At 40.5% G+C, this 26,321-nt stretch overlaps 1 protein-coding gene and 1 pseudogene across 2 annotated transcripts; both read left to right on the forward strand.

Annotated features, from left to right (window-relative positions):
* The first annotated feature begins 18,486 nt into the window (after window positions 1-18,486).
* On the forward strand, window positions 18,487-19,254 carry LOC133779259 (pentatricopeptide repeat-containing protein At2g27800, mitochondrial-like; annotated as a pseudogene).
* Window positions 19,255-20,468: 1,214 nt separating this feature from the next.
* LOC133777487 (uncharacterized) lies at window positions 20,469-26,047 on the forward strand. 2 transcript variants are annotated; one of them, XM_062217121.1, is made up of 2 exons: window positions 20,469-20,618; window positions 20,906-26,047. In XM_062217121.1, exon 2 carries the CDS (start codon window positions 25,002-25,004, stop codon window positions 26,019-26,021), a length of 1,020 nt encoding a protein of 339 aa, XP_062073105.1. In that variant the 5' UTR covers window positions 20,469-20,618; window positions 20,906-25,001; the 3' UTR covers window positions 26,022-26,047. Both variants share the same exon structure in this region, with proteins under 2 accessions (XP_062073105.1, XP_062073106.1).
* The last annotated feature ends 274 nt before the right edge of the window (window positions 26,048-26,321 follow it).

The following is a 26,321-nucleotide window of genomic DNA, read 5'->3' on the forward strand; positions in this document are numbered from 1 at the left end:
CACCCCGCGCATGCCAACACCTCATGCGCCTAACCTTGCCCCGAGGTGTCTCACACCAAGGACCTCACGCCAAGAAGACATTTCGCACCTAGGATGTATCCCATGTCTCACCAAGGCATGCACCTCGCGCCCGTGCGCAACAGGGACCTCGCGCCCGCGCGCACATGCGCCTCGCGCCCCGCGCGCACCAGGGGCCTCGCGCCCCGCGCGCACATGGGCCTCGCGCCCCGCGTGCACCAGGGGCCTCGCACCCGCGCGCACCAGGGGTCTCGCGCCCCGCGCACACCAGGGGCCTTGCGCCCCGCGCGCACCAGGGGCCTCGCGCCCGCGCGCACCAGGGTCCTCGCGCTCGCGCGCACATGTGCCTCGCACCCCGCGCGCACATGGGCCTCGCGCCCCGCGCCCCGCGCGCACATGCGCCTCGCGCCCTGTGCGCACCAGGGGCCTCGCGCCCTGCGCGCACCAGGGGCCTCGCGCCCCGCGCGCACCAGGGGCCTCGCGCCCCGCGCGCACCAGGGGCCTCGCGCCCCGCGCGCACCAGGGGCCCCGCGCGCACCAAGGGCTCGCAGTGAGGTCACCTCACCTCGCCCCCAAAGGCTTCGCCCAAGGGTCGCGCATGCCTAGCGGCCACGCCCTCAAGGGTCTCGCCCAAGAATCACGCGTGTATATAGCGGCCTCGTCCCCAAAGGCCTCGCCCAAGGGCCACGTGTGCCTCGCCTCGCTCACCGGCCACGTCAAAGGCCTCAAGAGACATAGCCTCCACTAAACACCCTTCGGCCATATAACAGGAGCCTCGTAGTATGGGGGATGCAAAGTGGTGGTTTCACAAGATAAGCCCCTCATCTCATTTGTAGGCATCATGCCTCATCACACACGCAGCAGGCCCCGTTGAAGAAGCCTTATCTCTCTTCCTGAGCTTCCCTACACTTAGTAGGACGTGGAATAACCATTGGGTACATAGTACCCGTACGTGTACGGGTGCATGACGTACAACCATGGGGAGGACAGAAGCATGACCCTGACACCTGTACCACACAGGTAGTGGAGGTACGGATCAGTCCAGAGAGTTAAGGCACTATATGCACGCCTCTGACTATGTACCAGGCTGACACTATGATCCTCTGCTCCACCACTCTTCCCACACCACTGCCACCTGTGCTATTACCCTGACAGTGTACTTTTGTACTATTTTGTCTCACGGGACCACCATGTATAAGGGGCCATTAGAGCCCAGCTATAAAAGGGGCTTGACCCCTCAGAATGAGGGGTTGGAAAATCCATTGTAAGGAGAGGCTATTGAGAAATATACCAGGACTTGCTCCATCATTGATCTGTGTTGACTTTTCCTTAAAGTTTATTCTTAGTTCTTATATAAACATCACCTGACTTACCTTTGAGTTTTCCGATCTAATTTCGTTGACAAGATTTCACCGTCAACAGCAGGTAAAGGGAAAGGAAAGCTTGACCAACCATGAGTTAGAGAGCTTCGGTGGCGCCGTGTAAATATGCGGCTGCTCGACCACCACGGCCGAGGATATTTTAGAAGAACTAGGGTTGTAGCCCTATTTTTGCCGCTTAGGTCGGCTGGATGTAATTTTTTATGTATATACACCTTTTAAAAATTTTAGTTGTAATATTTTGGGATCCCATGAATGTATGAAACTTTTTATTAACGGTTCCTTTGACCAAATTTTTTAATCCTATCCCTTAACATTAACCATAGTTACACATTTTAAGCCAAATGACTTGATTAGCAAGTCTGACACAATTTAAGTACACAGTGTAACAGTCTTGGATTAGGAGGACGCTACATCATTACCGATTATCGGGGCCGAACCACTATAAAATCTTGGTGTTGTTTGTCTTATTTCGTTCAATTCATACCTTTCACATCGTTTTTGTGACTCCGTGTCATTGACCAAATCTATGGTCAACATATATATATATACATTACATAATAATCCGACACACGTCTCAAAAGAGCGTGCCCATCAAAACACAGTAACCCAAGCATGACCCTATTTTTAAATCACACTTCTCTCACGCGCAAAACGTCTTGTGTGGCTTCACCCGAAGAAAAATATAAAATGAATATTGGCGGTGATAATATCCAAAAAATTTCAAAAGTTACACTTTAATACCAAAATATACAATTTTGGTGCAACCAATAGTACTCATTGTCAACTGCTCATTAAGTATCCACGTGATACATTTTTATTAGTTTAATTGGCGGCGATAATACCCAAATTTTTTTAAAAGTTACACTTTAATTTCCAATTTATTTTGGCGGTAATACCTAAATCTACAATTTTGGTGCAACTATTACTACTCACCGTTAAGTATCCTCATGGCACATATGGATATTAAGATGACTTTAAACTAAATTATTTAAAATTTTAAAATATTATAAAAATCATTTAAAGTTTTAAAAAAAATCTAAAAAATATTAAAAACTAATTAATAAAATTAAAATTTACAAATTCGAAACAATCCAAATTCAAATTGAAACTCAAAATCATCACAAAATCTATATTATTATCATGTGATGCTTAACAAACAATTAACAATGAGTATTAATGATTCCACAAAAATTATAGATTTATATATGATTTTTTTTGGTATGATCGTGTAACTTTTAACAAAATTATAGCTGCTGATATCCCAATATAAAAACATTGAGGGTGTTTGGCTCCTTAACTAAAAAACTGTTTTTTGTTTTTAAAATCTAAAAAATATTTTATCAAATTTCATAAAACAATTTTTAAAAATAAAGTTACAAAAAACATAAAATTTTGAGAACAACAAAAAATTGTTTTTAGTTGTTCTTACTTTTTTTCTCACATAACATTTTTAATTATTATTATCTTACATTTCATTAATTTATCTCTCCTCACCTTCTCTAATATCACTTTTGAACTCCTTATTAACTCTCTCATCACTTATTATCTCATTATTTTCTCTCTCCTCATTTATTCTATCTAGCCATTTTCTCAATCATCACTTTCTCTCTCTTTTTTTTTCTTGCATCAATTTCTCTCCTCAATTTTTCTTCCTCAAAATTTCTCTACTTCTTCCAGATTACTTTATCTTATTATTTATTATAAAGTTTTAAAATATTTTTTTCTTTATAAATATATGTTTATCCGAAAAACAGCTGTTGATGACGTGGCAAGAATTTTCGACACGTAGCAGAGATACTGCTCACCTATCGACCAGAAATATTTCTACATGCGGAGATCAAGTTTTATATACGACCAGACTGGTCGTATACTCTGTTCATTTATGTAAAGATCTGTACAGTTGTAGTGATATCCGAGAGTATCTCTTCATGATATGCGACAATATCTCTTCATTATGACTTGAAGATCCGTTTATTAAGGGAAGATATTATTACTTGACTCATGTAACCCTTCTTAAGCCTATAAATACACAAGAAATAGCTCAAGGAGGGGGATCTTTTTCTCTTTTTCTGAAATATATTACTATTATCCATCGTTTGTATTGTTTTCTTCTTCTAAGGTCTGTGAAACTCAGGAACCCTAGTTCTTTGATCACACCTTTGGAGCTCAATACTCAAAGTAGTATCAAGTGGACCTAGGTTATTACCAATCATTGGGGTCGAACCACTATAATTATTTGTGTTCTTTATTTTCCATTAGATTGTTTTCTCCAGCTTTATATTATTTTTGTCATTTTCTTGACTCCGTGTCGTTGACCAAAACAAGGGTCAACATTCTGGTGCTTTCATTGAGAGTTGGAACTCACGAAGATCTAATGGCAAAAACTACCAAGAAGACTAGACAGGTTGCCGCTGCACCATCCCATCCTCCTCCCCCAAATGTGGCTGAAGACGAACCTCATTTGGAGTTTGATGAGGAGTTGGACTCTGAGACCCTGAAGACAACACTGGGGGTGTGCAAGATGAGTTGGCCAATCTGAGGGCCAATTAGGAGAATGCTGCCTAGATAATGGCGTCGCAGCAAAGGGAGATAGAGCGCCAGCGCCAGGAGCTGAGCGAACGGCAGGCGGAGATGGACCGTCGGCAGAGGGATGCCATGGCAGCCCTTGAAGCAGCCATCCAACTGGCTAGGAATCAGGCTGCGCCAGCCTCCCAGCCTGATCAACCCCCAAGCGGGCCACCTCAAAGGGGTCCCAATCCTAGCCCTCCGCTCCAGCCAATAAGCCCTCAGAGGTCGGTGCAACCACCTATGCCTCAGGATGATATCCCACCTAGGGATCCTGAGACACAACCTCCATCTCAGGCTGGTCGAGGCGATCCCCTGCACCCGAGGCAGAATAGGGCCGGGCAACAGCCCCGCAGCCCTAGACGCCCAGGGGGTGAAGAGCCGAATCCACCGAGCAGGGGGCAGCGTCCTTCTGCCAACATAAGGAACTCAGAGACAGGCTCTGCGGTCAGGGGCCCCCCGCGGCATGACAATGCACGAAGACCCATCGACCACACAGGCCTCCCCCTAACGCTCGGGAAATGCCAGCCCAAGGAGGCAACAGAGGAAATAGTCGGTCATACCATAGCCAGTCACGGTTCAGAGATGGCCACAGCTACAATGAGGCCAACTCAGGTAGAGGAAATGCTAGTCGGAGGAACGAAGAGAGAGGTGGAGGCAGGAGCCCTCCACCTAGAAAAGACCGACAAGCAGGTCATAACGCTGGGGGGCAGCCCAGACAAAATAACATCTTTAGTCGACTCGGAGCCAGCGAACAGCGGCAAAGAGACGATGACTTGAGGGATGAACTCAACGACCGCTGAGAAAGGCATGATGAGTACATTCCCCCGGTACTAGAGGCCCCAGCAATTCTGGAAACCGTTCAGGCTCAAATTGATGCCCTGAACCAGGCTGTGCAACAGCTAGTCGGGGGGCGGACATCGCACATTGAGAACGATCGGAGGAAAGGCATCCCTTTCGTACAAAGGATTGCTGTGGTAGAAACCCCCAGCAAGTTCAAGATGCTGACTCTGCCAAATTTCAATGGGTATGGAGACCCGGTATCTCATGTTAACAAGTTTGAGATACAAATGGACATTTAGAAAGTCTCTGAAGATGCTCGCTGCAAGATCTTCCCAGCAACACTTTCTGATGCCGCCCAGGAGTGGTTCTTTAAGTTCCCTCCTGCAAGTATAGTATCCTGGGAATTGTTCGTGAAGGAGTTTTACGGACAGTTCTACGCGGGTCGTGTGCACCCCACCGAGGCGAACCAACTAGTTGAAATACACCAAAAAGAGGGGGAGCCCTTGAAGGAATACGTTCAGCGCTTCATGCGAGCTGCAGCAGGAGCCAAGACTGTGGGCGATGAAGGCAAGATGATGGCCCTAACCACTGGGGTTAGGCGTCATTCTCCCCTCTGGAGTAGCCTCAGAAAGCACGGGGTTAAAAGTACCCATGAATTTTTAGATAGAGCTGATTAGTACATCAAGCTCGAGGATGCGATTGCCAAAGAAGGGAAATCGCTAGCAAAAGACAAGGGGCCCAAGGAAGAACCCGCCAAAGCCGCCAACGGGTCTAAGCACAATGGCAACGGGAATGGCAATGGTAAGAATGGTGGAAAGCGGGCGAGCAATGAACCCTCGACCTCCGAGAGTAAGTGCCCCAAAGGTAATCGGTATGAACTGAAATTCACCAATCACACTGCCCTTATTGAAAGCCGAGCCGAGGTTTACCAGGCGACTAGCTCGAGCGTGCCCTACAAACGACCCACACCAATAAGGAAAGATATCTCCAAGAGAGATTCAATAAATTTTTTTCGTTATCATAACGAATACGGGCATGACACCAATGAGTGTAACTAGCTGAAGGACAAAATTGAGTTCTTGATAAGACAAGGACATTTAAGAAGATATGTACGAGCCGCAGGAGGTTCTCAGCGAGAGGCTCAAGGTGGCAACGAGTCGGCACCTGCACGCCAACGCTCGCCACCTTTACAGCCAGCTCCCGTGGTAGGTACCCTACTCACCATCTGCGGAGGTCCACATCTTGCAGAAGATGGTGGGAAAGCGAGGGAACGATATGCTCGAACCCTACGCCACGACCAGGACATCGAGATAATGAGTGTCGAGGATCGTGCACCAAAAAAGGCTCGAACAGAGGAGGAACTGATCACCTTCTCTGACGACGATGCCCAGCATGTGCAATTCCCACACTCCGATCCGCTAGTCGTGGATGTACAAATCACGAATATGATGGTGAAAAGTGTGTTGGTCGATACAGGAATTTCGGTCAACATCCTATATAAGTCCTCGATGGAAAGGATGAAATTGTCCGTAAAGGACCTAGAGCCGTGCAACCAAACCATTTATGGTTTTTCCGGAGAAGGGCTTGCCCTAGTAGGGTCAATTAGACTCCCAGTCACAGCAGGCACTGCACCTACTAACAGGACATTACTCACTACTTTTATAGTAGTTAATTGTCCTTCGGCGTACAACACTGTGATAGGGAGACCAATTCTGGTCGACCTGCGAGCCGTCACTTCTATATGGCACCTCGCCATGAAATTCCCAACGGATGCAGGGGTAGGATGCGTGTTGGGAAACCAAAGGGAAGTGAGGGAGTGCTACAACACCTCGATCACCAAGGCAAAGAAAGGTGTATCGAGAGAGGTCACCGGGAAGGAGTTGCAAATGGCAACTAATGTTCAAGCCCGCTCAGATGATAATCTCACCAAATAGGGCGATGCCCAAAGTGAGGATAGAGACTTAGATCCTCACTTTGGGGATTTTGAAGAAGAAGTAGGTCCCATCGAGGACCTTGAAGAGGTCCAACTCGATGAGGAAAATCTGACTAGAGTTGTGAAAGTCGGTAAAAACTTAGGGACAACAACAAAACAAGCACTGGTGGAGTTCTTAAGAAGGAACCATGATGTCTTTGCCTGGTCGCATAAAGACATGGTCGGGATAGATCCTGCAGTCATCAGCCATGTCCTGAACATTGACAAAAGCTTTCAACCAGTGCAACAAAAAAGAAGGCTGCTCGACAAAGATAGATCAAAGGCCTTGAAAGAGGAAGTGAAGAAGCTGAAGGATAATGGGTTCATCAGGGTGGCGTTTTATCCATCGTGGGTCTCTAATCTCGTACTCGTGCCCAAGCCAAATGGCAAGTGGCGTACGTGCGTGGATTTTACAGACCTAAATAAAGCCTGCCCCAAAGACTGTTTCACACTCCCGAGGATCGACCAGCTAGTCGATGCCACTGCAGGACACGAGATCCTCTCATTTATGGATGCATACTCTGGGTATAATCAAATCAGTATGCATCCCCCTAATGAGGATCACACTAGCTTTCGAACTGATACAGGGCTCTACTGTTACAAGGTGATGCCCTTTGGTTTGAAAAATGTTGTTGCGACTTACCAGAGACTCGTCAACCACATGTTTAAGGAGCTGATCGGTGCAAACATGGAGGTTTACGTCAACGACATGCTGGTTAAGTCGAAGAAAGCAGAAGGGCATGTAAGGGATTTGCAGGAATGCTTCAACATCCTGAATAAATATAGGATGAAGTTAAATCCCCTTAAATGCTCCTTCACAGTAGGATCAGGGAAGTTCTTGGGATTTATAGTTAACTCAAGAGGAATTGAAGCTAATCCCTAGAAAATAAAAGCCCTGATCGAGATGAAGTCGCTAGTAAAGATTAAGGATGTCCAAAGCCTGACCGGGATAATTGCTGGTCTAAGTAGATTTAACAGACAAGTGCGTCCCATTTTTCAATCTACTCAGAGGCAATAAGAAATTTGAATGGACAATTGAGTGCGAACAGGCCTCTCAAGCACTAAAAACGCATATGGCGCAGCCACCCATCTTGTCAAAGCTGGTCGATAAAGAGACTTTATTCATCTACCTGGCAATCACGGATTACGCTGCTAGTGCTGTTCTTGTAAGAGAAGAAGAAGGTGTGCAGAAGGCTGTCTATTACGTAAGCAAAAGGCTGATTGGAGCATAATTGAGGTATCCCCCCATTGAAAGGTTAGCCAGCCTATTGCGTAGTTTTGGCCTCTAGGAAGCTACGACCTTACTTCCAAGCTCATCCAATTATGGTATTGACCGACCAGCCTCTTCGGCAAGTCCTGCAAAAGCCAGAGGCTGCCGGAAGATTACTAAAGTTGGCAGTCAAATTCAGGCAGTTTGACATATCTTACCTTCCGCGAGCAGCGATAAAAGGACAAGCCTTAGCTAACTTCATCGCTGAATTTACAGAGCCCGCGGGTGGCGAGCAGATTGAGGAGCCCAGTGAGCCTGAATGTCAAATCCAAGCACCCTCATGGAAATTGTTCACAGACGGTTCATCTAACAAATCCCACGCAAGAGCAGGATAGATATTGATAACATCGGAAGGGCATCGATTTCACTGTGCAATTATATTTGACTTCACTGCTTCTAACAATAAGGCTGAATATGAAGCATTACTCGCTGGACTGCGATTAGCCAAGGATATGAACATAAAAGCGCTTGACATCTATAGTGATTCTCAGCTGGTGGTGAACCAAGTCTTGGGAGAGTATCAGGCGCGAGGTTTGAAGATGGTCGCTTATCTGAACAAAGCAAAGGATTTGTTAGCCCAGTTCGATAGATACTGACTCCAGCAAATACCTCGCGATCATAATTCCAACGCAGATGCTTTGGCGAAGTTGGCAAGTGCAAAAGATGCTGATACTCTAAACATAGTGCCAGTCGAGTGACTATCAGTGCCAAGCAGCAGAAACCACTCTGGTCATCCAGATGGCGGATACATGGATGGCACCATATGTAGAGTATCTGTCAAGCGGCGTGCTACCAGCGAACAGAAACAAAGCTAGGACCCTTCAGCGGCAAGCTGCTAGGTATATCTTGGTCGAGGGAATCCTGTACCGAAGGGGATACTAACGGCCACTTTTTAGATGTGTTACAAAGGAGAAAGCCAAAGGGTTAATGAAAGAGGTGCACGAAGGTTTTTGCGGGGACCACGCTGGGGGCAAAGCCTGTCAAAAAGAGCCTAAGGCAGGGATATTTCTGGCCAACCATGAATGAAGACTCAATAGAGTTCATGCGAAGATGTGACAAGTGTCAGATATTTTCTAAAATCCCACGAGCAACTCCCAACGAGTTAAAGCAGATGCAGAGTCCATGGCCCTTCGCAGTTTGAGGAATAGATCTAATCAAATCTTTGCCTACAGGAAAAGGTGGTGTAAAGTATGCAGTGGTTGCCGTTGACTACTTCACCAAATGGGCCGAAGCTGAGCCGCTCGCGACCATAACGACCAAGAAAGTGCTTGACTTCGTAGTCAAAAACATCATCTGTCGCTACGGGTTACCAAAGAAGATAGTCTCAGATAACGGCACCCAGTTTGACAGTGATCTATTCACGGACTTCTGCAAACGTCATGATATTATTAAAAGCTTTTCTTCAGTCGCTCATCCCCAAGCGAATGGGCAAGTCGAAGCGGTTAACAAAACGCTGAAGGATACCCTAAAGAAAAGACTTGAAGAAGCTAAGGGAGCATGGCCAGAATAGTTGCCTGAAGTCCTTTGGTCGTATAGAACTTCCCACCAAACAACAACAGGTTGTACCCTATTTTCCTTAGCATATGGGTATGAAGCCATGTTGCCTGTTGAGTTGGATCCACCCTCACACTGCAGAATAACATACGACCAAGATTCTAACAGCCAGCTACTGATGGAATCCTTGGACTCGATTGATGAAAGGCGTGAACAAGCCCAGCTCCAAGTAGCTGCATACCAGCAGAAGGTCACCAGGTATTTCAACTCTAAAGTGCGAGAAAGAAAATTCAATGTTGGAGACCTTGTGCTCCGATGAGTTTTCCTTAACACCCGCGACCAAGCTGCTGGAGTACTCGGGCCAAATTGGGAAGGGCCTTACCAGATTGATGAAGTCCTTCACCCAGGCACTTATAAACTTGCCCGCTTAAACGGAGATCTCGTTCCTCGCTATTGGAATGTAGAACACCTGCGCAAGTATTACCAATGAACAATTCTTCTTAAAGAATTGGCTTGTACAAATTTTACTTTTTGCAAGTTTCGGAAAAGTGTAAGATCTTATTGATCACTCGTAAAGACATGTTTAGTCCATTTATGATGAGAAATAAAAGGGACTGTGCTCAACCAGTCATTTCTTGCCAACTATTGTATTTATTACAAGTATTTGCTCATTACATGTGTTGTTTTGTTGTATTATAATGCTAATCATATTGCTACAAGCAGTAATGTTCGAGCAGGTTCTAGTCAAGGCAAGTGACCAAGGAGCTAAAGCTCCCCGATCACTTGGGGGGCATACAAGGTACAAGTAAGCAAAGCATATCGTTAAAAGGTATGTAAACACATGAGCAAAATAAGTGAAAGCATGCTAGGGCACTTAGAGAATTTTTCAAAATTTTGTTATTTTGTTAAATCAAACCAAAGTGTTATGCTAAGTTCGGTCATGCGAACAGATGTTATAATAATATGCAAATATATTATAATATCAAAGCGAATCCTTTTACACCGCGATCAGTAACTGCTTGGATGTAATTGTTCAAGTAAAAGTAAAAGCTGCCCATGCAGCAAACAAAAAATTATATTGTTTTTACATCACAACCCGTAGGTCGTGTAGTTAAAAAAGAAAAAAAAACATAAACAGAAAAGACTAAGGAGCTCAAGGATTTTGAGGAGCCGGAGGATCTTGAGGAAGGTTCTGGTCGACAACGCCCGCAGCCTCATTGTCTGCCCCGTCCACCCCAGCAACCAGCGAGATTTCAAGGGAAGCAAGAACCCTTGATCTTTCTTCCTCAGCCAACTGAGCAGCGCAGTGAGCAAGCTCGGCATCTCTTGCATTCTCGGGAAGGTAGTCGAAGTTGGCACCCTGATTGTGCTTCCAGAATTCATAGAAGCATCGAAGAGTGGCATTCTTGTACCTTTCCAAGTTGCCGGCGTTGGCCTTCTCCAACTCCTCAATCCGGCCCTCCAGAGTTGTGGTCTCCTGCCTGCTCGCAGCCAAATCCACCTCAAGCTGTTAGGCCATGCGGTAGTTAAAGCGGTTGGACTCCTTAAATTGGTCCCTCTGCTCGCGAACTTTCTCCAGAGACCTCTGCTTCTCCTCCAACTCCTTAGCTAGTTGGGCCTTTTCCTCAACCACCACTACCAGCTGTTCAGCATGTTTGGCCTCAGCAGCTTTAAGTTCATCCTCGTGTTATTGCTCCGAAGTTCTGGCCTGCTCGGTGACGGCACCCAAGCGGATTCGGCCGGCAGTTAGGGTCAGCATGGCCTGCAGTCATAACAGAAGTTAGAAAAATAATAAACTAAAGAAGACCTGTTTCCGTAGAAAGAGATGACTTACACTGGTGAACTCGTTCAGGGCACGGTTCAAGATCGGGTCAACTCCCATCGTCTCTGTAGCAACCATTGCCTCTCGGCAGCGGTCGTGCTTTGAAATCTTGGTGATCCTCTCCTTGATTAGTTTAAAGGCACGACCAACCATCTCACCCCCGATTGAAGCAGGATCAACCTGCTGAGGTTGGTCGGTCGGGGTCGCGGGAGGAGGAGTTGATCCGGCTGGAGCAGAAGGAGTCTCCTACTCACGGGGAGAAGGTGGAGTCATGGTGGCAGAGGGCCTATCCTCCGAAGGGCCTGTGTTCCGAGCCTTCTTCGCCTGAGGCGCTTTGCTGCTCTCCCCGTGGTGTCTCTTGCTGGTTTTCTTCTTGCTGGGGGGAGCCGCGGCAGCCTCTGGAGTGCTGTAGATGTCGAACACATTGACAGATTCCTTGTCTGAAAAAGAAGAACAAAGTTGAACAGTGAGATAGCATGAATGACCAAGTACATTACATCAGAAAAAGAAGCAAAAAAGGATTGCAAAGTCAAATACCCGAGCTATTATTACTGGTCACTATCCTATAGACTCTACTAGTCTTATATTCACTCTTTGACATGAAGAAGTCTGGACCTAAATGTGGAGCATATTTAAAATTGCCGTCCCCGTCGAATAGATGACAGGGAATTGGCAAATTGTATAAAAGTGAAATAACTGTACCATTATCATCCAACGAATCGTCAGAGAGTTCGACAAGCTCGGTGGCCTTCTTTTTTTCCTTTCCCCAAGGGGGTCGAGGGCCTCACTACTGGGGGAGTGCCAGTAGGTTCTCTGATCATGACCCCATTCGGTCTCCTTTGTGGAGGTAACACTGGAGGTTACTGCTCGGGTTCCTCCTCGACAAAGGCACTCCCTGCTGAAGGCGCCCTCGTGTCCAGTTAAGGGACCAAAAGGCCAACCAACCTAAGGTTAGCCTCCATAACCAGATGCTTGACACTCTTCTCTGCGTTAGACATACTGGCTAGGAGCATCGATCTCAACTCCATGTCCAGAGTTGGGTCTGGTCGCAGCCATGGGCCTGGAAGACATTAACAGTTTAAGAAAATGTGGAGGGGAACACTAAGTGAAGAAGTAACAGCCAGTGATACGAAAATTTTACCTCCTTGTGCAAAGTCCAGGTTGTCTGTGATCATGTCAGTTGTGAAGAAGTACTCCTGATAGTACCTCCCCACATTTGAGATGTGGGTGGTGTCAGTCAGGAAGGTGCGCCCGGTTTCCTGATGACAGAAGTGAAAAAACCCCGTGCCTTCTTGGTTGGGGTTGGATTTGAGGTCGAACAGGTAGTTGACCTCATGAGGCGTTGGCATGGGCCATTTCTTTTGGCTGTACAGGATATAGAGTGCAGCGAGCATCCTATATCTGTTTGGGGTTATTTGAAAGGGGGCAACTCCAAAATAGCTGGCCACCCCCTAAAAAAACGAGTGAAGAGGCAAGGTAGTGTTAGGAGTATGTCCTAAAAGCATGTAAATACATTTGTGTTTTCTGTGAATAAATAAATACAATGGTTCATTATTATTGTTATATTTAGATTGTTAAATTATTGTTTGAATAATTTTGTAAATATCAGAAAAATTCCATATTCATTATTGAGGATGTGATCTTGTATTAGTACGAGAGAATTAAGATCACATGAATGAATAAAAATAGTCAACAACAACAAATTAAAGTTATCGAATTCTTTAATTGGAGTTGTAAGTACGGTTTACTGAGTATCATAATGATACAAATAATCTAGATTCGGATTATTGATGTGGAAAGACATCTCGGTAAAGGTGCTTTATATAATATGATTATATATGACATGGACCGATATGAATTAAAGTCTTTATCCAAAAACCATTTAACAATAAAGACTTATAATTCATATCATAACTGATGATCATTTATAGATCAACCTAAATCCTGAGTGTTTATGAACTCCTGTTCATGTTTATTAAATCTTTTGATTCATTCGTTAAGGTCTCTTCAAAGAATGAGGCTAATGACTTTTGTTTTGGAGATTTAATATCATGGATGGCTAGGAACATGTATCAACAATACAGAATCTAATCTTTCCTAACGGATCGTATATTAGTTCCCTTAAGGGTTAATTCTGGAACTGAATGATTTTGAGCTTAAATCTATAATTAGATTATAGATTAATTATTCACTAGTGAATTAATGGTACTTAAGGAATAAGAAGTAAATTAGAAAGGTAAAATGGTAATTCTTCCATTCTAATTTATGAACTAATTAATTAGAGGGTTGAACTATTGTAAGATGGTTATATCAATGGACGACTTAAGAAAAGATTTCTGTAAAAGTATATCTATAACATAAAGAGTGCAATTATGAATTTATAGTGGAGTAATATCATAATTAATAAATTAACTATTATAATTAAAGAGTTTAATTATTTAGTTTATTTATTGGAGCTTAATGTTATAGGTCCATGGTTCCCGAAATGGCTCAAACAATCACTGACAAAGGTAAATACAAAAATGGGCAAAAATGACTTATGTGATAAGTAAAATATTTTTCTATGTATCAAACATAATTATTGTTTAATTATGTGTAATTAATTAATTAAGAATTAATTAATTATTTGATTTAACAAAAATATAATTAATTTTGAATTAATTTATTTTTTGGGATTTTTGGTATTTAAATAATAATAAAAATTGGGAAAAATCACTTGCCATCACTGGCTTGTGGTACACGTGTAGCACAGTGCACAGTCACTGTGCTACACGCATAAGAGATTGTGATCAGTGTCTTGGTTCCACAATTTTAGTTATTTAAATATTAAATAAATAATGAGATATTTTAATATGATTAAAATATTATTATTTAAACAAAAATCTGATAACTTATCAGTTATTTTAAATTGTTTAAAATAACAAATATTTTAATATATTGGATATATTAAATATAGGATATCAGTTTTACAGAACGTATCTTTTCAGGGATAGAAAAATATCTAGAAATCTCTCTCAGAGAAAGAGAACAGTGACATAAACAAAAGTCATTGTTCTTCACAAAACCTAGGTCCAAACTTTATCAGATCTCATGTGTTGAGAACATCTGATAAATAGTTTTTGCCTATTGTTTGTATAGCGAGCCCACACTCGTTCTTTGTGTGTTGAGAACATTTCGGAAGATCTTGGTGTGAGATCTCAAGGATTTAGCCATACAAAAAGATAGCAGCAAGGAAGGACCTGAGGTAATTTTTCTATTCTTGTCTTTGATTCAATATATATATGCATGTGAAGAAGTAGATCTAGAAATCTTTTGGGATTAAACTGTCAATTTTATTGTTGTTCCTATGCATATAATCTCTGATTTGATCAATAAAAACCAATAGGTAGCCCCTGCCTCGATATGAAACCTCGACCAGGCGCTTAAGGCGCCTCCAGGCAGATTTTCCCTTTGGTCTTGGTTGGGTCTGACTATGGTCACCCCTGTGAGACCGTACTTCCTTATATAATTGGCGATCATTTTGATCGTCACTCTGCTCTCAGGAACTAAGTGCCACTCAACACTTGGCTGAATGACGTGTCGAGGTCGAGCGCGTCTTTGGATGTTAAAGTCAGGAGCACTTTCATCTCGACCACTGGTCGAGGGAGCATCAGTCGAAGGAGCAGGCTGATGAGAAGGATCGGAGGTTCTCCTTTTCTGGGCTTTGGTTTTGGTGCGAGCCACATTTTGAGTCAAGATAGGGGAAGTGTTTCGATTGGCACGAGAAAATGGGATTTCGGGTATCAATGACGAGATTGTTCTTCGTCCTCGAGTAGTTGAGCTAGCAGGTCGTCGTCGATGGGTCTTTCTCCTCCCCACGGGTCTTGCATGTAAACTACAAACAGAGAAAGGAGGAGATAAGACGCACAGCCTGGGAGCTTATGTTGAAAGTTGGAATAGCGTTGCTCGCGTCTACGACCAGCAACATTCTAACCGAAACACTAAGTTTTATGCGAGCAGTTTGAAAAACGGATCAAAAAGTGAAAGTAAAAAGTTTTTCTGGAAAAAGCTTTTTCAACTCCAAAGGGGCGGGAAAACCCCAATTTTTCAGCAAGCCTAAAAGTCGAATTTTTACTTCAATTTTACGCCCTAAAACTATGATCCTGCCTATCAAATTGGTTCCTAACTCCTACAGAGCGAAACTACACTACCCTATCAAGCATCAAACGGTATATATAAAATCCTCACGAATTTTTACCCAAGAACACAAGGTTTCAGAACTCAAAAGCAGTATGCATGGCATCTCAAAGGGTTTAAAAGTTGAAGAAATTTACCTGGATGAAGGTTGGAGGTTCTAAAATGGAATGACTTTGGGCGTGCAAACAAAGGACCCTTAGCAAAACGATGAAAGACCTTCGAAGTTTTGAGCTCTGAGATGGAGTTCTTGGCAAGAAAATGGCGAGTAAAAAGTTAAAAGGTAAATGTGAGGATTATTTATAGAAGCTGAGATGTGTTGAAAATGGGTAATCATGAGTTACCCTTTTCAAGGCATGGGGGAGTGTAATAGCCGTTGGAAAGGTTACTTGGAAACTGAAATGGCATGATTGGATGTGATTGAGTCACAATTTTCGAGAATGCATGAGAGGCTCTAACAGATTTCGTGGGGCATACGAAAAGTTAGTTTTCTAAGTTTACTTATTGCTGGTCGCAATAAATAAACTTGGGGGGCAAATGTTTATCCGAAAAACAGCTGTTGATGACGTGGCAAGAATTTTCGACACGTGGCCGACACATAGCAGAGATACTACTCACCTATCGACCAGAATTATTTCTACATGCGAAGATCAAGTTTTATATACGATCAGACTAGTCGTATACTCCGTTCATTTATGTAAAGATCTGTACAGTTGTAGTAATATCCGAGAATATCTTTTCATGATATCCGAGAATATCTCTTCATTATGACCTGAAGATCCATTTATTAAGGGAAGATATTATTACTTGACTCATGTAACCCTTCTTGAGCCTATAAATACACAAGAAATAGCTCAAGGAGGGGGATCTTTTTCTCTTTTTCCGAAATATATTACTATTATCTATCGTTTGTATTGTTTTCTTCTTCTAAGGTCTGTGAAACTCAGGAACCCTAGTTCTTTGATTACACCTTTGGAGCTCAATACTAATAGTAGTATCAAGTGGACGTAGGTTATTACCAATTATTGGGACCGAACCACCATAATTATTTGTGTTCTTTATTTTCCATTAGATTGTTTTCTCCAGCTTTATATTATTTTTGTCGTTTTCTTGACTCCGTATCGTTGACCAAAACGAGGGTCAACAATATATTTATTAATTTTTTATTTAAGATTTTTTTTAAATAAAACTAAAAAATTATTTTTAGAAACCATTAAATAAGTTTTTTTAAAACTAAAAAAAAAATGTTTTCTGTGCTTTCGTTAATGCCAAGAAGAGACCCATTTGCCCTGTTCGGTAAAAAAAATTTAAATAGTTTTTTGATTAAATAATAAAAATTTTGATAACAACACCGAAAACACATGTTCGGTGAGTTAAAGTTTTTTTAAACTTATTTTTAATTTTTTTAAATTTTAATTAAAATTGACCAAATTTTGAAAACACCATTTTCATACTTTCAAAAAAAATTTAAACCAATTTTTTTTCTCCCATCTCAAGCTCGTGTACAGAGACCTCTCTCAAACTTCAATGGCTTCTCATGGGTCTCTCCAAATTTTCTTCAGGTACACCATCTCTTTCATGTCTCTCCCTCATATGATTTCTTCTTCTTCTTCTTCTTCTTCTTCTTCTTCTCAATCTCTTTTTCTGATTTTGTTTGGGATTAGGGTTTGTGATTTTCCTCCATTTTTTCTCTTGTCCAATATAATTGACACAGGCCTCTGAGATTTTAGCTAAGCTCAGTGTATTCTTAATTCACAGGTACATATTTGTTCTTTCTTTCTGGTTTGAACCTCTTTTGGATTCTTGATTTATGTTTTCTCTCTTTTTATCTCTGTGCTCTATTTCCTCTCTCTGTCTCACCTAGAGAGAGTACAAAATTTGGGACACCAAGTGTTCTTCTCCTCATATGATCTACTGCGTTGTGGTAATTAGCTCTCTTTTCAATCTCATTATTCTGTATTTATATATTATATATGTATATATTTGTGGTTTTGAGCTAACTAAGACTATAGTTTTTACTAGGAGTGTGGGTAGTTTCTGTTATGTTTGTTTAATAACTGTTTGATAAAATCCTTATGTGAATATATTAATATTTTGAATAAGTTTTATGATTTTTGTGATTTCTTACACTCTTTTTGGATTACTACTCGGCCCTTTTTTAATTGACTGAGTTTGTCTCATTAATATTGCATTCCAATTCCTTAATTTTGTTGGATTATGGATTGTGGTTTCTTTTTAGTAGACAGAACTGACTGTGTTTAGTGTAATAACTCTGTATAGTTATATTTTAGTTTTCTTTCATTTCCTCTTCAAGAAGTGATATTGTTCCTGAGAAGTATAATGCTTATAGAGACCACAAAACTAAAGTACTTCAACCTGATTTTCTTTATGCCATGTAGGAAAACAGGGTTTTCCATATTTCTACATAACATTGCTCATTTGAAAATATTTTTCCTTCTTTACAGTATTTTTTTTTCATTAGTAGATGCTTATCTAACCACATTTCGGACTTAATTAAGACTTCAAACTAGACTTGTTTTGTTCTCATAAGAAGTGAGTGAATGTCATTTTTCTCTTTCGAATTAATCACAAGTATAAAGTATAATAAATCAAATAATTCAAACCATCTACTATATGTGACCACATTAGCTTTTGTTGTCCTCTTTTAGATTTGGTGTGCCTCTGATTTTCTTCTCTTCTGCTCATAAAAATTATTCATTTATATACAACCAACTAAGGTGTAATCACTTGGTTATCTATCTCCCTTGATTTGAGGTCCGAGGTCCAGCATAAATTGAATGTGATTGTACGGAACTCACTAAAGGAATCATCTCCTTCCATTCTTAGTTGAGCTTCATTTCATCCCTCCATTGACTCAATTCTCTTTTTCCTCAATCTGAAAACAAAAAGGCTGGCAACATGTTTTATACCTTTTTCCTTTCTCACATCGTCTTTAGCCGAGAATTTTGATTCATAAAATCAGCAGCTTGTGTATGTATGTCTTAGTATGATTTCTCTTCGTAGATTCAGTTTTTCGAACTCGAATCTTGTTAATAGGCTCAATTGTGTAGATCCATTTGGGCAATATCTGTATTACTTTAAAAGAGTCTTTGTATTGTCATGTAACTCGAATTTGGTTAATGGAAATGAGCTGCGATACTTTTCTTTCATGGCACTGAAGGGCCACAAGCCATGTTCCAGAATCGCTTCAAAAGGATTACAACGTGGATTTGAACTGTTTCCCTTGTGTTCTTTTTACTCAACTAAGCCTATATGTAGGTCTTATAGGAGGAGAGTTAGTAAGAGATTGAAAGCTAGTAGTAAGCTTATTCTCGATGAAGCTCAGTTTCAAAGGGCGCTGTCTCAACTTCTTCCTAGATTTACAGCTGAAGAATTGGGTAATGTTATGGCTTAGCAAGATGATCCTCTTGTGTGCTTGGAGTTGTTCAATTGGGCCTTGCAGCAACCGAGGTTCAAGCATGATGCTTCCACTTATCACACTGCCATAAAGAAGCTTGGTGCGGCTGAAATGTATGAGGAAATGGATGATGTTGTCAACCAAGTGCTTGCTATCTCTCATATGGGTACTGAGGCTCTTTTCAATACCATTATATATTTTTTCACAAAAGCTAGGAAGTTGACTAGAGCTATTAATATATATAAGCACATGAAGAACAACAAGAACTTGGGTTGTAGACCTTCAATTAGAACTTATAATACTCTTTTTGCGACATTTTTTAGTAGGGGAAACAATTCCAAATTTTCAGAATTCTAAATTTTCTGTTTTTTTTAAGTAATAATAATAAGGCAGCTAGAAGCTAGAATACCTCTTTCTTGTTATGTGAATTTCTTTTATATGATCTCACTATTATTTTGAAGATCTCTTTTGGTCGTCTTTACTTGTTTATTATTAATGGAATCTTACTATGTGCTATGCCAGCTCTAGTTGGAAGTTTAAATTCTATCTGATTCACTTATATGAATTTATTATTTCATTTGAATAATCATTGAATCTGTACCAGAAGTTGGGATCTAAATCTTATTTGCTGTGTGCTTGCAGTTAGGTCAATGCAGTAGTTTTATTCTGATCCAATCATATAAATATATTACATATTTATTTTATTATGACTCGTTTAATACTTTTCTTTAAGTTTGGACAATTATCAGTTCATATGTTTTTATTTTACTATGTAAACTTTCTTGATTTTGTGTTATCTCGTTGATAGATATTAAGTTTTGAAATTTAAGATTATTTGAATACTATTAATATGATCTTTTTTTACTATAATTTTCTTATTTTTTATTTTAAAATAATAAATAGTGGTCACAAAAAATATTTTTATTTTTTAGTTTAGAAAATGAAAATAAAAAATAAATTTAAAAAAAAATATTTACCAAATATGTTTTTTATTTTTTTAAACAAAAAATAAAAATAAAAGTTATCAAACACATTTTTATTTTTATTTTAAAAAAAAAACAGAAAACAAAAATGGTTATCAAACGCATTTTTATTTTATAAAAATAAAAAAACATAAAACAAAAATATATTTTTATTTTTTAGTTTAAAAATTTTTAAAACGCAACCATTGGTAGCGTTCGGTAACATTTAATAAAACAATTTTCTATTTATTAAAAATATGAAAACAAAATCCAAAATCATGTTCAGTAATATTAATTGTATTTTCTATTTTTTTAAATTTTTATTAAAATTTATTAAAATTTGAAAATAGAATTTTTTCAATTTCAAATTTATTTTAAACAGTTTTCAATTTTTCCTTTCTTTTTTTCTTCAATTCTTCAAATCAACACTTCATATTGTTAAACAAAAAATAAAAATAAAAGTTATCAAACAAGTTTATTATTTTTTGCTTTTAACAACAAAAAATAAATATGGTTACCAAACATATTTTTATTTTTTAAAAATAAAAAACAAAAATAAATATTACCATTTTTGTGTTTAAAAAATTCAAAAACAAAAATTTTAAACAAACAATTTCAGCTTCCCTGCTTGTGATCCCTACCCAGAATCTATGCTAGGGTTTTACAGAGTAGCTAACCATTTCTTGTTCTTTTTCTTATTCGTTTGTCCGCTTGACTCGGATTGATCACTCACTATTGTGCCGAGCCAACTCGTTCCAAGTAAGTGGGTTTTTTTTTTCTTTTAATTTTTTTTTCCGACTCGTATTTTGTAAAGTATGCTATCTATCAGTTGAATTTTATTGGATTATGGATCTGTGTATTGAGATCCATGATATGGGAATCTTTTCGAGCTATGTTTGTTGTTAATGGGATCGCTTTTGTATCTGATTTTCATTGTTGTGGTCTGTTTGATTGATGGGAAAATGTTGAAAAGTGCCAAGTATTAGAAAAAACGATTAAGTATCCGATTTATAAGAAATCTGACATGGTCACTATGAATTCTTCAGTTGGTGGTGGAGAGCGTTTCGTATTTTTCAGTTTTGGAATTAGGGCACGAGAAGATTATATGATTAGGGTTGTCAATTTCCTTTTATTTTTTTGGTGGTCTTTTTTATTATTTATTATTGGAGCAATGGGAGTATACTCAATATATAGTGTGATAAATTTTGCTTATGATTCGGTGACTGGAGACGATCAAATTGATGGGTTTTATTTTTCAACATAGATCTTTAGGCCCCATTTTAATGGTAAATCCAGAGAACATAATTTTGATGATAATTGCATGGGAAAAAGAGAAAATATTTTCTTAACTTTTCTTTTGAAAATTTTGACTTCATCACAAAAATATTGATTTTTTGACTGTTTAATCACTAGGTTGGTTTTCAATTGAGTTAGGATTTGGGAGTAGAGAAAATAAAAGTGAAATGCCTCTTTTTTTTTTCTTCTTTTTTTCCTCTTTTCCTCATGAATTCAGGGTTTTTGGGTTAACGTTCTTTGGTATAGACACAAACTTGTTGATTTTGTATCTGTTGTTTTTTCTCTCTTATTTGGTTGGAAGAGGATGTATCTGATCTTTGCTTTACTGTACACAAATATATCGTTATCATAATTGATTCTTTGACAGTTCAATCACTAGGTTGGTTTTCTAATGAGTTAGGATTTGGGAGGAAGAAAGACAAGTTCTTAACTCCTCTACAATTTTCAACTTTTTGAGGATTGTGTATGAAATTATTTATTATATTAGGCTCTTACTCGTTTATGGAATAGGCTTCAACTTTTAGATTAGTATACAACTTATTTTCTTTTTTCTTATCCTATTTTTATATTATACTGAAGTAATTCATGAATTTTGCAATCTATATGAAGCTTAAGTTTTCTAGATTTCCTTCAGGCTATAGTTTTGTATCTCAGCGTATGTGTGTGTGTGTGTGTGATTAATTCCTTGCAAGACATGGGGAATCTAATCTCTTACTAGTATATTTTTATATATAACAGACAAGAAAGAAGGAGATAATAATACTGAGGGATTGGCATATATTAATATATGAATGGTGGGTATGTTTGAGGGAGGGAGGGAGGGTCCTTCAGGCTGTACTTTTCGTATCTCAGCTTATGTGTGCGTGAGTCTGAGATTAATTCCTTGCAAGACATGGGGAATCTAATCTCTTACTGGTATATTTATATATATAACAACAAGAAAGGAGGAGATAATAATACTGATGGATTGGCATATATAAATATACGAATGGTGGGTATGTTTGAGGGAGGGAGGGATTTGATGAATATGAGTGGCAGACACCATGGAGAAGCTTGCTATTTATGCATTGAATTATTTTGTTAGTGTACAAAGACAAATAATAAAAATGATTGATTATGCAGACCACTTACCTTTTCTGTCCTTCACTTTACATTCTTGAAAAAAGAAGAAGGAAAAACTATAAATAAATCATGAAATTGTTCGCAGTTAGGCCTTTCTATTTAAAGTATATATATATATACTGTAAATTGATGGGATAGCTAAAATGAAAAGACATGCCTTCCTCATGAAACTTCCTCCATATTCTTAGCAATTAGTATCAATGTTTAAAATATCGCTTTTACGCCTCAAGGCATTTTGTTTTTGTGAGGTGAGGCGTATGCCTCAAGGCGCATTGAGGCGTACGCCGAAGGAAGTCCGACTGTGTGAAAGAACCCCACTGGAATTGGACGTAAAAATGTTTCCGTTCTCGATAATTCCAGTAACAACCCTCATCGTTATTGGAGTTTCAGAACAGAGCACAAGGTTTTCATGGTCACTTTGCCCAACGTCGGTGAGGCAGTCCGACTGTGTGAAAGAACTAGGTTATCTGGATTCGAGATTAGGTTGTCCTTAGAAGGTGCTAGGTGGTTGGTGGATGAGATTAGGCGTTTATCGGACTTGAAGGATGCCATTAGAAGAGGATTCAGAAGCGTTTTCAGGGACAACAACCAGAGGGTGACAATTGAATGTTTCAGAAATATTAGAGGAGTTTTTCTCAAAGTTTCAACCTTCACTCATAGTGCTGTCAGATGCGTCATTATCCCGGATGAAGGTTGGGATTCTTGCTGGAGAGAACTGAACAATTGTCTTATGGGTTCGGTTGGGAGACAAGCAGGATTCATTCAGAAGGAGCTTCATCAAACAGTGAGCTTATCTAAGAAGTCGTGGGCCTCCGTGGTAGCAGGGAAGGAAGAGAAGGAGATTGATGATAAGCTTAGTAATCGAGCCAGTCATTTCTTTTTGGGCAAAAAGGGTCATGCAGTACTGGTGTTTCGCAGCAAAAGCCAACATCAGTGGGGGAAAATTTTTGACGGTTTTCAGGAAGTTTTAGGAGTCAAGGTGGATTCAACTTTTGTGTCTGATGATAGAATGATTATTTGGTGCCCTCTTGAAGGGTTACAACAGGAACTGTTACGTAGAAGGGAGATCACTATTGCAGACATGCAAGTTTTTTTTCAGCCTTGGAATTGGAATAATCAGGTGGCAAACATGAAAGTCAGTTGTTTCCAAAATTGGATTGGGATCGAAGGTATCCCTCTCAATATCTGGAATACCCATGTGTTCAAGGTGATTGGGACTCTTTGTGGTGGTTTAATGGCAGTGGACAAAGGCTCTTTAGAGATGAGAGATATCTCTTTTGCGCGGCTGAGAATGTTTGGAGATTCCAATGGCTTCATTCCGGGTTCTATCTCCCTGCCGTATGAAGGTAGCAACATAGTTCTAAAGTTGTTCAATCTGGATGTTCAGCCTTTACAGACCAAAGTTGGTGACTGAAGTTTGGGGGTTAACAATGTGGTTGTCGAAAGAGGAGTACGGCTTGAGGAAAATCAAGGAAAATCAAAGGAGAATCAAAGATCCAGGAGGAAAGTCTGGGTTAGAAAAACAACCCAGGATCCATTGGCTGTTTCTGACTTTCAGTCGGCGCCGACAGAGGTTCAGAAGGAGGGAGGACTTGTTGCGGTGGCGCCGGGGTCACGAGATGCAGAGGTTGAGGTGGTGCCGGAGATCAGCAAGAGCGTTTCCAAGTCGACAGGGGCATTTAATTCGGATCCGGATTTTCAGGAGTTCCAGGAGTCATATCGCGAGAAACCAGGGGGGGTTTTGCTGAATTCTTGCTATTCCTTAAAGTCAATTTTCAAAAGACTATATTCAGACCTATCCATCTCAGAAAATAAAGGAGAGGGCACGTGTCTAAGCTATATTTTTTCTGTTCCCACATGTCCAAAAAGAGTATTTAAAATTGCCTTTTCGGTGGGTCATTTGGGCTGGGCCTTGTCTTTGGAAAACAGAGCCTTCTCTTTTAAAATAATTTTATCACATGTTAGGACTCTCTTCAATCCAAATGTCTTGGGTGTGGGCTGCCAGCCATGGAGGGATTTTAAGACTATTAGGAACAGGCCCATTCGAAAATTAAGAAGCCCCAAACCATGTAAGGCCTTTGGCAAGGGAAAAGTTACTCTTTGGACTGATCTGCCAGTAAAGGCACGGCGCAGTGGGGCTGTTTCTCTTCAACTTTCAGAAAAGGAAGATACTACCTCTGAGTTTTCTACTAAAAACTTCAAAGTGTATCATCGTAAGCCAAAAGGTGCTTTTCCAGTGAGTAATTCTCTTGTAGAAGAACAGTTAGAGACAACGATGGGGACAGAACAAGAGTTGGCGGAGGATGGTTTCTTTATTCCGGTGGAAGATGGTCCTTCGGATATGTGTAGTTCAGAGGAGGAGGATTTAGACTTGGATTCTGAGGTTGACAAGGAGGATATGGAAGATATCGTAGTCCAAGCTAGAAGGTTGTGTTGCGAAGAAGAGGAAGGGACTAGTTCTGAGTTATTACTGGCTCCTAATGGTGAGGAAGAGGGCGTGGGTTTAGAGGCAGGTACAGTGGAAAAGGAGGACAGGCCTCAAGATTTTTCAAGGCTTGTTCCGGTAATGGAGTCTTTTGGAATCTCTTTACTACCTAGTTATCTTGGGGAGGAAGAGACAGGAAGCCCTTCATCTTTGCCTAAGAAGAGTGCACGTGAACTCAAGAAACTAGAGTTTAATGTGAATTATGAGAATAGGAGAATGTTTGGGTGTCGTAAGTTATCATGAAGATTTTATCTTGGAATGTTAGGGGAAGTGGTAATAAAGAGAAGCGAAGGGCAATAAAAGAATCTATTTGCAAGGTCAATCCTGACCTTATTGTGCTTCAAGAGGTTAAAAAGGTTAAAATAGACAGGAGGTTCATAGGGAGTATTTGGAGGTCTAGATTTAAAGCTTGGATTTATCAGGAGCCTTTGGGTAGGTCAGGTGGGACATTAATTGTTTGGGATACTCGTAGTGTTTCTGTTTCGGACTCTTTGGTTGGGGAGTTCACCGTTTCCATTCGTATTGTAGCTGAAGGTAAGTACCCTTGGTGGTTTACCGGTGTTTATGGGCCCGTGATTTATGGTAGAAGGGAGAGTTTTTGGGATGAGTTGGCTGGTTTACAGGTCATTTGTGGCAGTCATTGGTGCTTAGGGGGAGATTTTAATGTGGTTAGGAGAGTAGATGAAAAACTGAATAGCAAGTCCATCACTAGAAGTATGAAGAATTTTGATGCGTTGATTAGAGAGATGAACCTGGTGGATCCTAAGCTCCAAAATGGCCGTTACACTTGGTCTAACTTCAGACAGAGGCCTATTTGCAGCAGGCTCGATAGATTTTTATTTTCGCCCTCGTGGACTGAGTTCTATCCTTTCATTCGTCAGGAAGTTTTGGTTCGCCTTGTCTCAGATCATTGTCTGGTAGTGTTGGATTCAAACCCTCCTTCCTGGGGTCCCAGCCCTTTCAGATTTGATAATTCCTGGCTAGAGCATAAGGACTTCAAGGTGTTTTGTCAGAAGTGGTGGAATTCGTCTAAGATGATGGGGTGGCCGGGTTATGGGTTCATGGAAAAGCTTTCATTGGTTAAAGACAAAGTAAAGGGGTGGAGTAAGGAGGTTTTTAGTTCAAGATGTTTGCTTAAACATTCATTGGAAAGAAGGATGTTCGAGTTGGATAGGTTGGAGGAAGGTGGACAGTGGAATGATCAACTTCTTTCGGAGAGAAGGAAGATTAAGGAAGAATGGCACCAAGTTGTATTTTAAGAGGAGAGAGGAGTTTGGTTTAAGTCGAAATGTCAATGGGCCAAACAAGGAGATTCAAATTCCAAGCTCTTTCATAGTATCCTCAGCGCTCGTAAAGCTAGAAATTTCATCTCTCGAATTGAGCAGGAAGATGGGACTATCCTTGACAAAGATGCTGATATAGAAAAGACAATTGTTGATTTTTACTCCTCGTTGTATTCTTCGGACCCTAGGAGGTGGATTGGTGTCGAAGGAATTTCTTGGGAGCCTATTCCCTCTTTTTTGTCCTCTCTCCTTGAGAAGCCGTTCTCGGAAGAGGAG

This window comes from Humulus lupulus, chromosome 5 (genome assembly GCF_963169125.1).
Source record: "Humulus lupulus chromosome 5, drHumLupu1.1, whole genome shotgun sequence".
Classification (NCBI taxonomy): Eukaryota; Viridiplantae; Streptophyta; class Magnoliopsida; order Rosales; family Cannabaceae; genus Humulus; species Humulus lupulus.